At 39.5% G+C, this 14,409-nt stretch overlaps 1 protein-coding gene across 4 annotated transcripts in view; it reads left to right on the top strand.

Moving 5' to 3' along the window:
- The window catches only part of RELN (reelin), a 285,956-nt gene that overhangs the window by 261,916 nt on the left and 9,631 nt on the right, over positions 1-14,409 (top strand). For 3 of the 4 annotated variants that reach the window (XM_068669849.1, XM_068669846.1, XM_068669847.1), the window contains 14 exons: positions 57-313; positions 1,073-1,227; positions 2,086-2,300; positions 2,980-3,157; positions 3,746-3,921; positions 6,137-6,243; positions 6,564-6,806; positions 7,342-7,517; positions 9,075-9,148; positions 9,811-9,972; positions 10,323-10,480; positions 11,359-11,578; positions 12,576-12,773; positions 13,192-13,290. In XM_068669849.1, coding sequence (XP_068525950.1) covers positions 57-313; positions 1,073-1,227; positions 2,086-2,300; positions 2,980-3,157; positions 3,746-3,921; positions 6,137-6,243; positions 6,564-6,806; positions 7,342-7,517; positions 9,075-9,148; positions 9,811-9,972; positions 10,323-10,480; positions 11,359-11,578; positions 12,576-12,773; positions 13,192-13,290 — 2,418 coding nt within the window. Of the gene's footprint in view, positions 1-56; positions 314-1,072; positions 1,228-2,085; positions 2,301-2,979; positions 3,158-3,745; positions 3,922-6,136; positions 6,244-6,563; positions 6,807-7,341; positions 7,518-9,074; positions 9,149-9,337; positions 9,372-9,810; positions 9,973-10,322; positions 10,481-11,358; positions 11,579-12,575; positions 12,774-13,191; positions 13,291-14,409 lie in introns of those variants that run through there. The other variant, XM_068669848.1, reaches the window with a different exon arrangement.

Raw genomic sequence — 14,409 nt, forward strand, 5'->3', positions numbered from 1 at the left:
GAGAAGTGTCCTCCTCCTGTGGGTTTCCTACAACTAATTTCCATGTTGTATTTCAGTTTTGTGAACATCCTCCTTCCCTACGATGCCAAAACCATTGGGACACGCTTCCGCTGGTGGCAACCTAAACATGATGGTCTGGACCAGAACGACTGGGCTATCGACAATGTCTTGATCTCTGGCTCAGCTGACCAAAGGACTGTGATGCTCGACACTTTCAGCAGCGCTCCCCTGCCACAGCATGAGCGCTCCCCTGCTGATGCAGGGCCTGTTGGGAGGATCGCCTTTGACATGTTTATGGAAGACAAAACTACAGGTAAAGGTGTTACATGGGTCTGAATTAAAGGGCAAGAAGTCAGCGCAGTGATTTCTAAATCTTGCTGCACCTCTGAATCTTTGTCTCACTGTGATGGATGTCATAGACAATCCCATCACTATGGGTGTCTTTGCTTCTTTTTTTTTTAGTTCGCAAAAAGAAAATGTGTAATGTAATTTTTTATTTATTTTTTTTAGTGAGTGAAATTACTTAGAAAATGAATTTATTTCCAAAGAGAGAAAAAAATGATGAAAAAACACTAGGTTATTCTAAGCAGGTTTATTAACTGGTTTGTTTCCTGTCTGTTATTTTGTTTAAACATCCTTTACAGAAGTAAAGTTATATTTTACATATAAATTTTGTAGAGGACGAAGTATTTCTGAATGTTCACAAGGCTTAGCAAGTCATAGTGCTGGGGTATACTTTGGGCAGACATGTAGTCAATGTCTGTAAGAAAATTCTTTTATAACATCCAGCACAAGAGAAGAGATTTTGAATAAACCTCAGAACCTTGCTTCTTTAACATTAAAAAAATAATAATGTTATAACGCTTTCATAAGAGAATAGTAAGAGGTGTTTTGAGCAATAAATGCAATAAGTATGTACATGGGAGAGATAGGGTACTGCCATTCCAAGGAGCAATACTAAATAATTCTCATGTAGGCTGAAAAATAAAATACCTTCAGTGGTTAACACTACTTTGTTTTCTGTTCCTAATGTTGTCATTGAAAACTACTGACATTCCCATTTATTTTCAAGTGAATGAACACTGGTTATTCCATGATGACTGCTCAATTGAGAGGTTTTGTGATTCTCCTGATGGTGTCATGATCTGTGGGAGCCATGACGGCAGAGAGGTTTACGCAGTCACCCATGACCTGACTCCAACAGAAGGCTGGATTATGCAATTCAAGGTAAAATCTGTCTTCTACATAATTATTCTAAACTCCATTTTGCTCCAATTCTAATCTGATTTTTCAAGAGGTATAATGATGTCTATAACTATGCATAAACCATTCCTTGCAGGACAAAGTGTTGTTATTAAGCTGTTGTTATTTGTCTCATCTACAACTTGTTGGTCAGCTTTAACACTGCGGGCCATTCTCAGAAGTGACACAGTCTTCTCCTCCAGCACAGAAGTTGTATGGACGTCATATATGACACCCATTCTTCCTGTAGGAAGAATATTTAGTATATATAAGGTGCCTATTTTGTTACAGATGCTTGGTGAAGGGAAAGCAGCTCAAAAATGGCCGCGCCTCATCTGTATGGGCATATATTCACATCAAACCTGTAATCAACCACATTTCATACAACCCTTTACCTAAAATGAAGAAATAATCCAGCAGTATATGGAAGTTGTAAGAGCTATTCGCACAATTCTCCTACAAAGAAGGTCCACTGGACAAAAATGACCTGGGTAGCCTCCCCTGAAATACCTAAATATTAGATTGTGCAGGAGAGGAGAACAGCTTCCTCAGTTATAGGGCACAGGCACAAGTGACAGTACCTGGATATCCAGATATCCAGAGAGGTGATATAGCTGGGGGAAAAAAAAAAAAAAAAAAAAAAAAAAAAAAAAAAAAAACTGGTGACTTCTCTGAATCTTGGAAATCTTGGGATGAGATCTGTAGATGACCGGTATCATACAGACACTGTTACTGACATGATTTTGAGCAAAATTCAGCCATCAGTTTTCAGGTTCAACATTTTTTAAACTCTAATCACCACCACAATTAATTCTAATTCACTTGTGCTCTCTTCTTTATTAGGTTTCTGTTGGATGTAAAACCTCGGAAAAACTTGCACAAAATCAGGTCCATGTGCAGTACTCCACTGACTTTGGTGTTAGCTGGAATTATTTAGTACCTCAGTGTTTACCAGCTGATCCAAAATGTTCTGGGAGTGTTTCACAGCCATCTGTTTTCTTTCCCACAAAAGGGTGGAAAAGAGTAACTTACTCACTGCCTGAAAACCTCGTGGGCAAGTAAGTATGAGTTCACTACTTGTTATGTCTTGGATTCAGTACATCCCAAAAAACACAACAGGAAACACATGTGCCTATTCATTTTTTTTTCAAAGAAAGTGCATCTTGCAATGTTTACATTTATTACATATGCTGTATGGTTTTATTTCCTATCAAGATTGATCATGACTCTTGGTCTAAACAAATGGCAAGGTTTTTCTTGCTTCTCTGCAGTCTGCTCCAGTACAGCATGTTCTGCTCTGTTCAGACAGCTGTGTTCAATTAGGGAGTAAATTTATGACCTTACTGAGTGGAAAACTTACCCTTGCTGTCTGCAGTAGTCCACACACATGCAAACTATTTGTTTATGTTTTTTTTTCCTGCAAAAAGGAAACTCATATTCTTTGAGTAATTTGCAAAGAAAGTATTACCATAAATGAAATTCTCTCTCAAGAAGCCAGTATAGATTTTTCCAGCTTCCACAGTGACCAAAATCTATCCATGTGTGACCAATAGTACATTTGTGAAGTAGATATGGATATATCATAAAATTGGTTTCAACAGAGACTGACAGATATTACTTGTGGAAGCCTGGAGGATACCACAGTCATAAGTATATTGTTTTTCACCTACCTGTTTTCATTTGAGCAAAGTTGTTTCATACATATCTGTCTGTTTTCCTTTGTTTCTGTACGTGTAGTCCCGTGAGGTTTCGGTTCTATCAGAAATACTCAGATATGCAGTGGGCCATTGATAATTTCTATCTGGGCCCTGGTTGTCTGGAAAATTGTAGAGGTCATGGAGACTGCCTCAAAGAGCAATGCATCTGTGATCCTGGATACTCGGGTCCAAACTGCTATCTGACCCAAACACTAAAGGTAATTTTACTGCATGTTTTAAAGAATGAATTTTGACATGATTTTGGCTGAGAATGAAAGAGAAGGGGAGGGTGAGAGAGGAGATTGATCACACTGGAAATTTAGCTTTGATTCATGACAGTCTGAAGATACTCAAATCCATTTTCAGTCCTTTTATCATTTTTAACAAAACTAGTACTACAGTATCCAAGAACTGTTTTGTTGATTTTCAAATGACACTGCCCAATAAAGCTGTTCATCTTTAGATTATCATTAGACAGAATTCATCCTTGTACACATTATCATGGATCAAGACCTGTAGAAGGATTGTCTTTATCATGATAGAACTTATTGAAACAATGAATAGAAGAAAAATCTTGAAAGTTCATCACAGTACAATTTTTACCTCCCAAATATGTTAAAATCTAGCCCTAAAATATTTGCGTATTTAGCCAGTCAAGTTCAGTTATGTTCACTGATCCTAGAAAAAAATCTTTATAGTGTTTGTGAGTCTTTCAAATACATTTAGAAGATCAGTTCCAGCTCTGGCCATCAGAAAGGCTTATGATCATAATTACTTGTGTTTTATGTTAAACACCTTCATTACAGACTTTCCTGAAAGAGCGCTTTGACAATGAAGAAATTAAACCAGATTTATGGATGTCCTTAGAAGGAGGAAGTACTTGTACTGAGTGTGGGATTCTAGCAGAAGACACAACTCTCTATTTTGGAGGTGCAACTGTGAGACAGGCTGTCACTCAAGATCTGGACCTGCGGGGTGCAAAGTATGTCGTGTTACCATGTCATTTCAATGGGGAACTCTGTTAAATACTCACAAAGCAGCAGGCAATACAGCATGTAGCTCAAAGAATTCCTAAGCCATCACAAGCAGAGTGTTGTCTCAGGTAGACACTAATTAGATTATGATTTAATTTGCTACAATGTCCGATGTTTGCATGGCACTCATGGAGGATGGTCACAGCAGTTCAGAGGTGTTCAGTGCATTTGGGTGCTTTACAGTGTCTCACTAGAGGATTTAATGAGGCTTTTTGAAGAAGTGAATGGGAAGCATTTAGTATTCCAGAATTGCCAAGGAAACTTCTTTTCACTGAAAATCTGGTTGGTGGAAAGCATGAGGTTCTCTGAATCTTTGATTGCTCCTGGTGCTTTGGTAACACAGGGAAATATTTACACCCCCAGACTTAGATCCAGAAGACATCCTTATGCAGGGTTGAGATAGCACAACAGTTTAGACAGCAGAGGTCACCAGGATGTGTTTGGCAGAAATTCTCCCTGATGGGATCTATGAGCCACTGTGGCCTAAGCAAGAGGTGAACAGCATGGAGTCTAGCTTCCCTGAGTGCCCCACATCGTTGGGGGTGAGAGGAGTCTAAGGGGAAGTGGTGGCGTCCAAGGGCAATCTCCACTCAGGATCACCCTCTGGTGCTCTCTGCACCCCACCACCGATTACACCAGAGGCCTGAGAGGTGAGAATACTTCCCTGCAGTGCTTGGTCCTGTCAGCATTTACACACATGACTAGCTTTTCTCAGACAGATTCCCATTGAAAAATGAAAATAAACAGGGAAGAGTATGCTTGGGGAGATTGTGAAGTTGAAGATGTGGCTTTTTTTTCATTTAAAAATGCCTGTTTCTCAGAAGTATATCTGTCCTGGCAATGAGAAGCAGGAGAGTCCTCATGCCCTGCTGAGCTGGACCTAGAGATGTGGTAAACAGGGGAAGATGATGCGCAGCTAATGATGTGGGGGAAGCTGCAGTGCTCTTAGCACAGCTAGTAACACCATGCTTGCTATCAGAAAGGCCTCTCTGAGAAATAAGGTCTCCATTCCATATTGTTTTCTGGACTCAGCTACCAACTGCCTTGTTTGTCAAGAAACTGATGTTTTTAGTTGAGTTGTAGACCAAGGCCCACCCTACCACAGTGGAAAGGATCCTCTAGGCCCCAGTGAAGCAGCAGGTTCCCTTCCCCAGGAACATCCTGGAGTCAGCAATGCCTGTCCTGCAAAAAGGCAAGGCACTGCTGTCACCTCTGCACCACTGGCTCCACTCCTGAGGCACCAGTGGTGTCTCCTGCTGAGTTCAGAACATCACCTCTGCTGGTTGACCTCTCCTGCAGTACAAGACCTGCCGTACAAGACCTGTTCCATTTGCATAAGGTAGAAGAGGATGACTTAACTGGAGAGTGATGGAACAACATCAGTTTAGACAAGTTAAGGACATCACATAGAAAACAACTTCAGCATCTTTGTCCCTTGGCTGAATGGCTTTAAAGAATTCTATTATTCAGCAAGAATTCATTGAATCACATAGGCTCTCAGTTAGGAAGGGGCCTCAGGAGGTCCCTAGTCCAACCTCATGCTCAAAGCAGGGTCAACTGTGAATTTAGACCAGGTTGCTCAGGCCTTTGTCTCTCAGTCTTGAAAACCTCCAAGGAGAGAGTTGAGTTAACCATAACAGTAATATTTTTTTTCCTTTATATGCAGTCAGAGCCTCCTTTGTTTCAATGCAGTCACTGTCTCCTGGTTCCTGCCATGCCCACAGCAAAGTTCTGCTCTGCCTTCCTGATGACCTCCCTGTAGGTTGCTTTCAGATCCTCCTGAAGTCCTGTCTTCTTCAAGCTGACCAAGCCTAGGTCCCTCAACCTCTCCTCACAGAGCATATGCTATAGACCAGACAATTTAGGTGGCCTCCAATGACTTTACCTCAGTTTATCAACTTTTGTATGTCCTTCACTGCTGCCAGGGCACCTTGTTAAATTATAGTCCCTCCCACAGGGAGGACTTTGCATTTGTCCTTGTTGAATTTCATGAGGTTCCAGAGGGAATTATAAGGCAATGTTTTTGGAAGCCTTTGTTCTATTTGTACATCAGTTTTACTTGCTTAAAAATGTTGAGCATTTTCAGCATATCTGCTAGCAGAAAGGAAACTTCTTGATCTGTACAGATCTTTAATAGATGTAACCCTGTACATTTACTCTTAGATTTCTACAGTACTGGGGGAGAATCGGGAGTGAAAACAACATGACAACATGCCACAGACCAACTTGCAGAAAGGAGGGAGTGCTACTAGATTATTCCATTGACGGAGGCAAGTACATCTGGAAGTTTCATCTAAACTACAGCCTTTTTCAGTATTTAAGCATCATAAATATCTGAGATTATTTTCCATACCCCCCCCCCCCCCCCCCCGATTTTCATTATCAGTGGCTTCTAGCCCATTAAATACTTTATACAGTTACAAAATTGCTCTTGTAAGGAGTACTGTAGCCAACTACCCTTAGAAGTTAAGATTTGTCTATTGAAAGAACGTAGCTGTTATTTCTGATTTCCAATTATCTCCCTTAAATCTTTTAGAAGAGTCTACCTTATGCTTGTTCTTATTACTAAATCTGCATCTTTTCATTCTAGGGATAAGTTGGACTTTGCTTCATGAGATGGACTACCAAAAATACATCTCAGTCAGACATGACTACATCCTTCTCCCTGAACGTGCTCTGACCAACACAACCCGCTTGAGGTGGTGGCAGCCTTTCACCATCAGCAATGGGCTCGTGGTTTCTGGTCCTGATCGGGCGCAGTGGGCTCTGGATAACATACTGATTGGCGGAGCAGAGATCAACCCCAGTCAGCTGGTAGATACATTTGATGATGGTAAGAGGCTGTGACAGGTATTCTATTGTCTGCCATGATCTTATCTGAGAAAAGTGCTATGAGCTTGAAAGCACACTTTTTCTTCTTTTTTAACGTTGCAATTTTTTTGTTTTGTAGACTAGTGCTTTTTCTATTCAATTCTTCATGCTACTAATGGGGATGTCTGTATATATATGTGTATATATATATACACAAGTATATTTAGGTATGTTTGTGTAAACATATGAACATATCAATAAGGAAGGTTTTTGTTTTTTTTTTTTTAGTCCAACTCATTTCATTTAATTTTTTGGGTAGGGAGGTTTTATTTAATCATATTTTAAAAAATACTATTATTTAAACATTTAAATTACCTATCCGGAGCTGATGTTTATACTTTGTCTGCTAGTAGTTTACTTATTGTGTGTCACAACTGCTACTGTAAATTCAGTGTTTATATCACTAAAGTATTGAATCTAGTGACTCTGTGGATTCATTACTAAGCCTTGATGTTTCCTGAGACAATGCAGTAATTGTATTTAACTCATGTTAATAGAAGGCACCTCTCATGAAGAAAACTGGAGTTTTTACCCTAATGCAGTCAGGACTGCAGGGTTCTGTGGAAATCCATCATTCCATCTCTACTGGCCAAATAAGAAAAAGGACAAAACACACAACATCCTGTCCTCCAGGGAGCTCATTATACAACCAGGATACATGATGCAGTTTAAAGTAAGAAATGTTTTCTCTCTACAAAGAAAATTTTGTAATGAAAAATCATCTAATTTCTCTCCAGAAGTTCTTCTTCCAGCTAGGAAGCACAATTGGATGAATAAATAATGATTTTATATTAAAATTTAAGGGAAATTTTGAAGTGTAGGTGACGGGAACCAGAAAGATGTCAAAGTGAGATCAAAGGGAGTTGTGAGATGTCAAATTCTTCTGACTGTCTATATGTTTTGGGGGTTACTGAGAGAGATTGGCAGTCTAATCCCTTTCTCCAGAAATTACTGGCTCATCAGATAGAGTGAGAGTTATTTTCTAAGGTGAGAATGCATGGCATGCAGAATAGGCCATTTCCCTCACCTAGTGAATAAGCAGAAAAGGCAAGGCAGATGTGGGCTGGAAAAGAACTGGCATACTGAAAATTCAGGAGCACTCAGAGTAGAAGTACCCCTTTTGCTTACTTGTGTCACGGAAAATGATCTAAATAATCAGAGAAACTTTTCTGAATATTTTGCTTCGTTAAAGTGGAATTCTGAATAGACAGAGGCAATAAGACAATACCTTTGTAATTGTTTCCCAGAAATGGGCCCTTTCCCAATCACTATGTCTTAAATAAACCAGGAACAACCATAAAAGCAAGGTTATAAAAATAGTTCTCTTCCTTTTTTTTTTTTATTGGTCTTCTGTTTGACAAGACAGCTCCAGATTTTTCCATTTTCAATCAAATTTTCACCTTTTCTCAACATTGTTGCCTATTTTATACTGACTAATGTACTCCCTCAAAGCATTGCTTCCCCCACTTACGCAGCGTGCCATCTTTAAAGGAATTATATAAAAGTCTAACATACTATTTCCTACTGCATGCCAAGACCCCCCAAGCTGCTTATTTTGCTCAGCTTATCATCTTTTTCCTCTGGTTTAAGGGCACCATTTAAGATAACCCATCAACATTGAATTGTTTGTGTTACTGAGCTCTCATCGCAAAGTGTTTTTTTCCAGAATTTCTCCTCCTTTTTCTTCACCAATCACAGCAAGAATTTTATTTCTAAACTAAAAACTCAGCTGTAGTGCATGGCTACCATTTGGTGCTGAAGTTCTTAAAATTTAGCTTTTGCTACCTATTCAGTCCTATATATTGAGTACGGTAATCTTTCTATTTTAACATGGCACAAATATGTTTATTGCTCTAGATATTCAGAATAATTCAGTTGTTAAATTTTATTGACTTGAGTTCACACCCACATTTTTTCATTATGAGTTATAAATTTCATAGGTGATTAATACAAAGCTCAGTATTTCACTTTCTGAAATGCTGAGGAGCTTCCACATCCTCATGTCTCAGAAACAATGTTTCTTTAGATATATAATTTCAAATTTAGGAAATTAGTGTCAGGATTCTGTTTGAAAATAACAATGAGGGAAAATTAAGTAAAAGCAGTACCTGAAATATTGTGTCTTTTGTTTTCTATCCACTTTCGATAATTTTTTTCCAACATCTAAGTTGACAAACACATTAGATGACTACCTGACTAGTTACAGCAGCCAATTTTCTTTATGCTATAGATCGTGGTTGGCTGTGAAGCAACCTCTTGTGGCGACCTCCACTCTGTGATGCTGGAGTATACTAAGGATGCAAGGTAAATGAAAGCAGAATATATAGACAAAAAAAAAAAAGTATGAAATTAAAAACCTCAAAAGCTTTTATTTATTAAAGCATTCCCTTTGATGTTCATCTTGTAACAGGATCCAAACAAGTCCTGTTTGCAAGCACTGGGATTTGTGTACATAACTCCAATAAATTCTCTTTATAATTTATCCCAGATGCTGACAGATTCATGGCATTGAGCTTGCAGTTACAGTTGTGAGCATGTTCCTGTTAAAAATGTGCTCACAGAAAGCCACATATACAGGAAACTGTTGTTTTAGTGGTACAGGACTGCACGTTTAGGACCAAACTATAATCAAGTGGAGGTTACTTAATTCTGATTTGGTCTTTAGCTGACAGAAAAATTAATAATGCTGTTTCCTGTGTTGTAGTATAATAGTGCATTATAATTTATAAAAGTGAAGGTATATTCTGTGCTTAAATGTTTGTGGGGCATTTTCATGGGGCATGGAAAGTCTTCCAAGGCTGCATCAGGGTTTAACCTTCTCATCTCTGGCTACAAAGCATGGAGACTATCACTGACAATCTATTGGGTTTATTTAGTAAGACAGACAATGCCATGACTTTAGAGATTACCTTTCATTATTCTTCCAGTTGTTCTAAGAACATATTTTTTTGTTGTTGTTCCTACAGGACAGATTCATGGCAGCTCGTTCAGACACACTGTCTTCCTTCCTCATCTAATAGCATTGGCTGCTCCCCATTTCAGTTCCATGAAGCTACCATCTATAACTCTGTCAACAGCTCCATGTGGAAAAGAATAACTATCCAGCTGCCTGATCATGTCTCTTCCAGGTAGGTTACCAAAAGGTCAGCTCACTGTGGGCCTCTAAAATGTCAGCTGTCTTGCTGGCACTGTCAGCTTTGGAACAACTGGTGAATTAAAAATGCCTCTTTATTGCTGGATTTAGATCTGATACATAATTAATGATTTTTGAGAAAGCTTTTTGTTAATAAATGTGGCTACTGCCAATAATGTAGTAGTCACCCATTCAGGTTTGGTCTGTCTTTCTAGTTATTTAAGTCACAGCCCTTTCATACAACATTTTTCATTTCATCTGCTGCTGACATATTTGAATGTTATTGTGCAGATGTGTTTAATTGCTAGATATCATAACATCGTATTTGGGTTTTGATATTTGCAGTGCAACTCAGTTCAGGTGGATTCAGAAAGGAGAAGAACTAGAGAAACAAAGCTGGGCAATCGACCACGTGTACATTGGGGAAGCATGCCCTAAGCTCTGCAGTGGTCATGGATACTGCACAACTGGAGCCATTTGCATTTGTGATGAAGGATATCAAGGTTTCATTTTTTCAATTTCTTTCTTATACTTCTACTGCAGTCTAATCTAGCTCAAAAGTAAACAAAAGATATAGACAGAGTGATATATCCTGTCTATATTTATCACTGGAATGCTTGAGTAACAGGCTATAAATTCATAATTTGTCAGGGCTGCAAGTAACAACTATTCCCTTCCTTTCCTCTTCCTGGGTTTAGTCAGTAGTCTCTGCTGTCCGGCACTGTATTTAAAGCCCATTCAATCTTCATTGAAAGCAGGATGTGGCTACCTGCTTACCCAGACACAGCTTTCACCCCTGTATACCTTCCAAGGGTGCAGTCACTTCCAGGGGATGTGTACATGGGATCCAGACATTGGTGACTGGCACCTGCAAGGGATTCAGTTCTGTGCCCCATCACAACAGACCATTTTGCTCTAATGCTGCAATTCAGATGAGCAGATGTCTAACGGTACCCGAGTGTCCTCATGAAATTATAAGTGCTCTGTGGGAGTGGAGCCGGAGCATTTAGAGCCATCCAGGACAGTCCCATAACTTTATGAGCTCAGATTCCTTCCCAGTTTTAAAGGCATTTCCTTTCCCTTCAACCACCTATTTGAGGTTTCCCTTGTTGGCACCAGTGTAAAACAGGAGAAACCTTGTTGTGATACTTGAAGTTACACTGCTGTAAAAAAATAACAGATTAGCAGCCTTGATTTCATAAAAATGAAATCTTTACAGCAATATGTGCACTATTAATCAATCTGCCGAAACATATTCAGCATGTAGTCCCACTGTGTACTAGGCCACAAACTTGAATGTAATTACAATTAACTGTAACTGAATTTTCCCAATTATTTTGATTTTTTTGTGTGTTTTATAACTTCACTGTGTCATTTTTAGGTGATGACTGCTCTGTTTTTAGCCATGATCTCCCCAGTTATATTAAAGATAATTTTGAATCTGAAAGAGTCACTGAAATAAATTGGGAAACCATTCAGGGGGGAGTGATAGGGAATGGATGTGGACAGCTGGCACCCTATGCCCACGGAGATTCACTCTATTTTAATGGATGTCAGATACGACAAGCTGTGACTAAGCCTCTGGATCTCACCCGAGCAAGGTAATACTGTGAGCATAAAATGCTCTTTCAGCAGCTCATGAGACATGAAATTATTCCTATGCATGCAAAGCCATGTGGGCCAGCACTGAAGAGGATGAACTAACCTGGCTCTACTGTGCAGTCAGATGTGGCTGGCAGATAAACATTAGGGTTGGCAGAACACTTTGTGACTTTCATTTGGGAGACAGAGAGTGAGGAGGAAGCGATGTCAGGTAAAAAGGTCAGATGTTTTCATCATGCCCAACAGAGCACTGCCTGGTAAGCCAGAACTGACGATGAAGCCATTGGCAAAGGGTGGATACCAGACTGTCTGGATCAGTGCCTGATCTGATAAGACAAATCCCATGTTTGTATGTGCCTCCATGGCAGTCATGAGTAAAGATGCTACTAGCAATTATGGACTCATTTTCCTGTTTCTGTTGTCAAATAAAATTATATTCACCTGGCAATGAGCAGGAGTATCTTTCTCATCTATTAAGTCTCTATGGCCATGGAAAAACAAATGTGACCAGCCTGTGCTGACCCTTAACAGAGAGACAGTTTTCTGGATTGGTTTTGTATTTAGCTGTCTAACAAATGATTAGAAACAGGGTGGATCAGCAACTGGGCCACATATAAATCAGACACTTCATTTCTTGTCTGAACACCTAGGTGGAATATTAGAAACCTTTGTTCAACCTTCATTTGTCCCTTTTTAGCTTTTCATACATTCATTTGCATATTTATTCTGTTTATGTATCTCAGTTTTGTGCAGAAACATTGTAAAATTGTATCTATTGCCTTCATATATATTGAAATGTTATACACAGTAAATTATTAGTTTGAAAGGAGAATCGTGTTTTGGAGACGTGAGAACAGTTTATTTTTTATGCTAAAAGTAATGATTCTTGAGAATCCTGAACTTTTTGTAATAACTGCAATAAATCTGGAAGTGCTGTTGTTCTTGTTTGAATACTTTTTGCATGTTGAAAATACCTTTTCTCTCTGTGTTTTACAGCAAAATCATGTTTGTTTTGCAAATTGGAAGCATTTCACAAACAGACAGTTGCAATACCAATCTAAGTGATCCTAACACTGTAGACAAGGCAGTGCTCCTCCAATACAGTGTAAATAATGGAATTACATGGCAAGTAATTGCACAGCATCAGCCAAAGGACTTCATACAAGCCCAAAGAGTGTCTTATAATGTTCCCCTGTGAGTACCTAGTCGCATTTCATTACCTCTAAATGCACAAGATAGATTTCTGCTAGGAAAGACTTTATTGTTGCATCACTGCAAGAAAAACAAAAGGTTGGTGGGAGGGTAGGCAAAGAAGGAAGCTTAAGTGGAAGGCTGATTAAAAATGTAAAGTGTAGTCTTCAGCAAGATTTTTGGAAAAAATTACCAACAGAATACTTGTTCGGAAGATAAGTGGGGGGGGGAACGTATTTAATTCATCCTTCTGTGTGTGCATTTTTCACCATTAAAGGTTTTGTACTTATAGCATGTTGATATGCTGGGGTGTACAAACAATGCTTTGGCTTTGCTCTCAGTTCATGTTGGGGGTTAGACAGAGAAGTGCAAGACTTTGATAGTCTGGAGCTCTCACAGGCTCTTGTGTTTGTATCAACAGGGAGGCACGAATGAAGGGAGTCTTACTGCGCTGGTGGCAGCCCCGTCACAATGGAACAGGTCATGATCAGTGGGCTTTGGACCACGTAGAAGTCGTCCTGTGAGTATCAGCTTCACCACATCCCACCCCATCTCAGAAAGTTCTGAAATACCTCCAGCATGGCACAAGTGTTAAGCTCAGTAAGAATTGTTTTGGCCCAGGGAAACCTCTGAAAATCAGTCTTTGCTAATGCTTTGCCCTGGCAGCGACTGGCAGCAGTTAAGATGGTCATGAAATAAGCAGCACAGCAGGGGCATGTGTTTTGTCTCATGGAAAAACACAGGAGGGAAAGCGGGGCTTTATCACCACCAAGTATTGGTGTGTTCCTGTAATGCAGCGATGACTGTGAAATATATCGTGCTGGAACATAAGAAAGGATATTTCTATTCAATGCTGTGCTGCCATATAAAGCTGATTTATGTCCTTTTGAAGATACAAAAGAGTCTGCTGTATTGCTCTTTGCACAGAGTAATGTTGTTGTGCCTCTGAAAAATTTGCATTAGCAACTAATGCCTTATTCATTTCCTTTTTTAGTAAGAAGGATACTGTTCAGAAACAGGGTTCACTATATCAGGTTCCTATGGTCTGAGCTCTATATTCATCCCCTTCTCAAGATTTTACCAAGTAAAGTGTCTTCACCCTCTTGATTCTCCCATTACTGAGATGGGTTTTGCTCACAGCTAACCCATTTTTTCCTGTGTTACGTCACAAAGAGATGACCTGCTTTTTCTCTAACAATTTAGCTCCAGTAGAAGTGAAATGCTAGTGGCTTCACGGGAGGGAACTCATCGCTGACAGTGGTTGGCAGAGAGAGGCGTGCCTGCTCCATAGATAGGTTCAAACATTCCTTTTATTGAATAATTTAAAGACCAACAATGAAGAAATTAGGCTTGGATAACATCCAGACTGTGTAATTATAAGGTTTCTGTCTTTAAATCTGCATTATCACAGACACTGCAAGTAATGTTTTGTAACAATAGCAAAGTGGATTATCTGATTGCTAGTTAGCCCTGTTCTTCCTTCCACCAAGCAGCACCAGCTTGCATGGCACTCATATCAACCCCAAGCCAAACTGGTCCCAACAATGAGTAACTGTACACGCTCTGCTGCTTTCACACACCTTGCTGGGCTCTGCTTCCATAACATTAAGCTTAAAGCTTGAAGGAACAGAGGGATGGA

Source organism: Anas acuta, chromosome 1, assembly GCF_963932015.1.
Source record: "Anas acuta chromosome 1, bAnaAcu1.1, whole genome shotgun sequence".
Taxonomy (NCBI): Eukaryota; Metazoa; Chordata; class Aves; order Anseriformes; family Anatidae; genus Anas; species Anas acuta.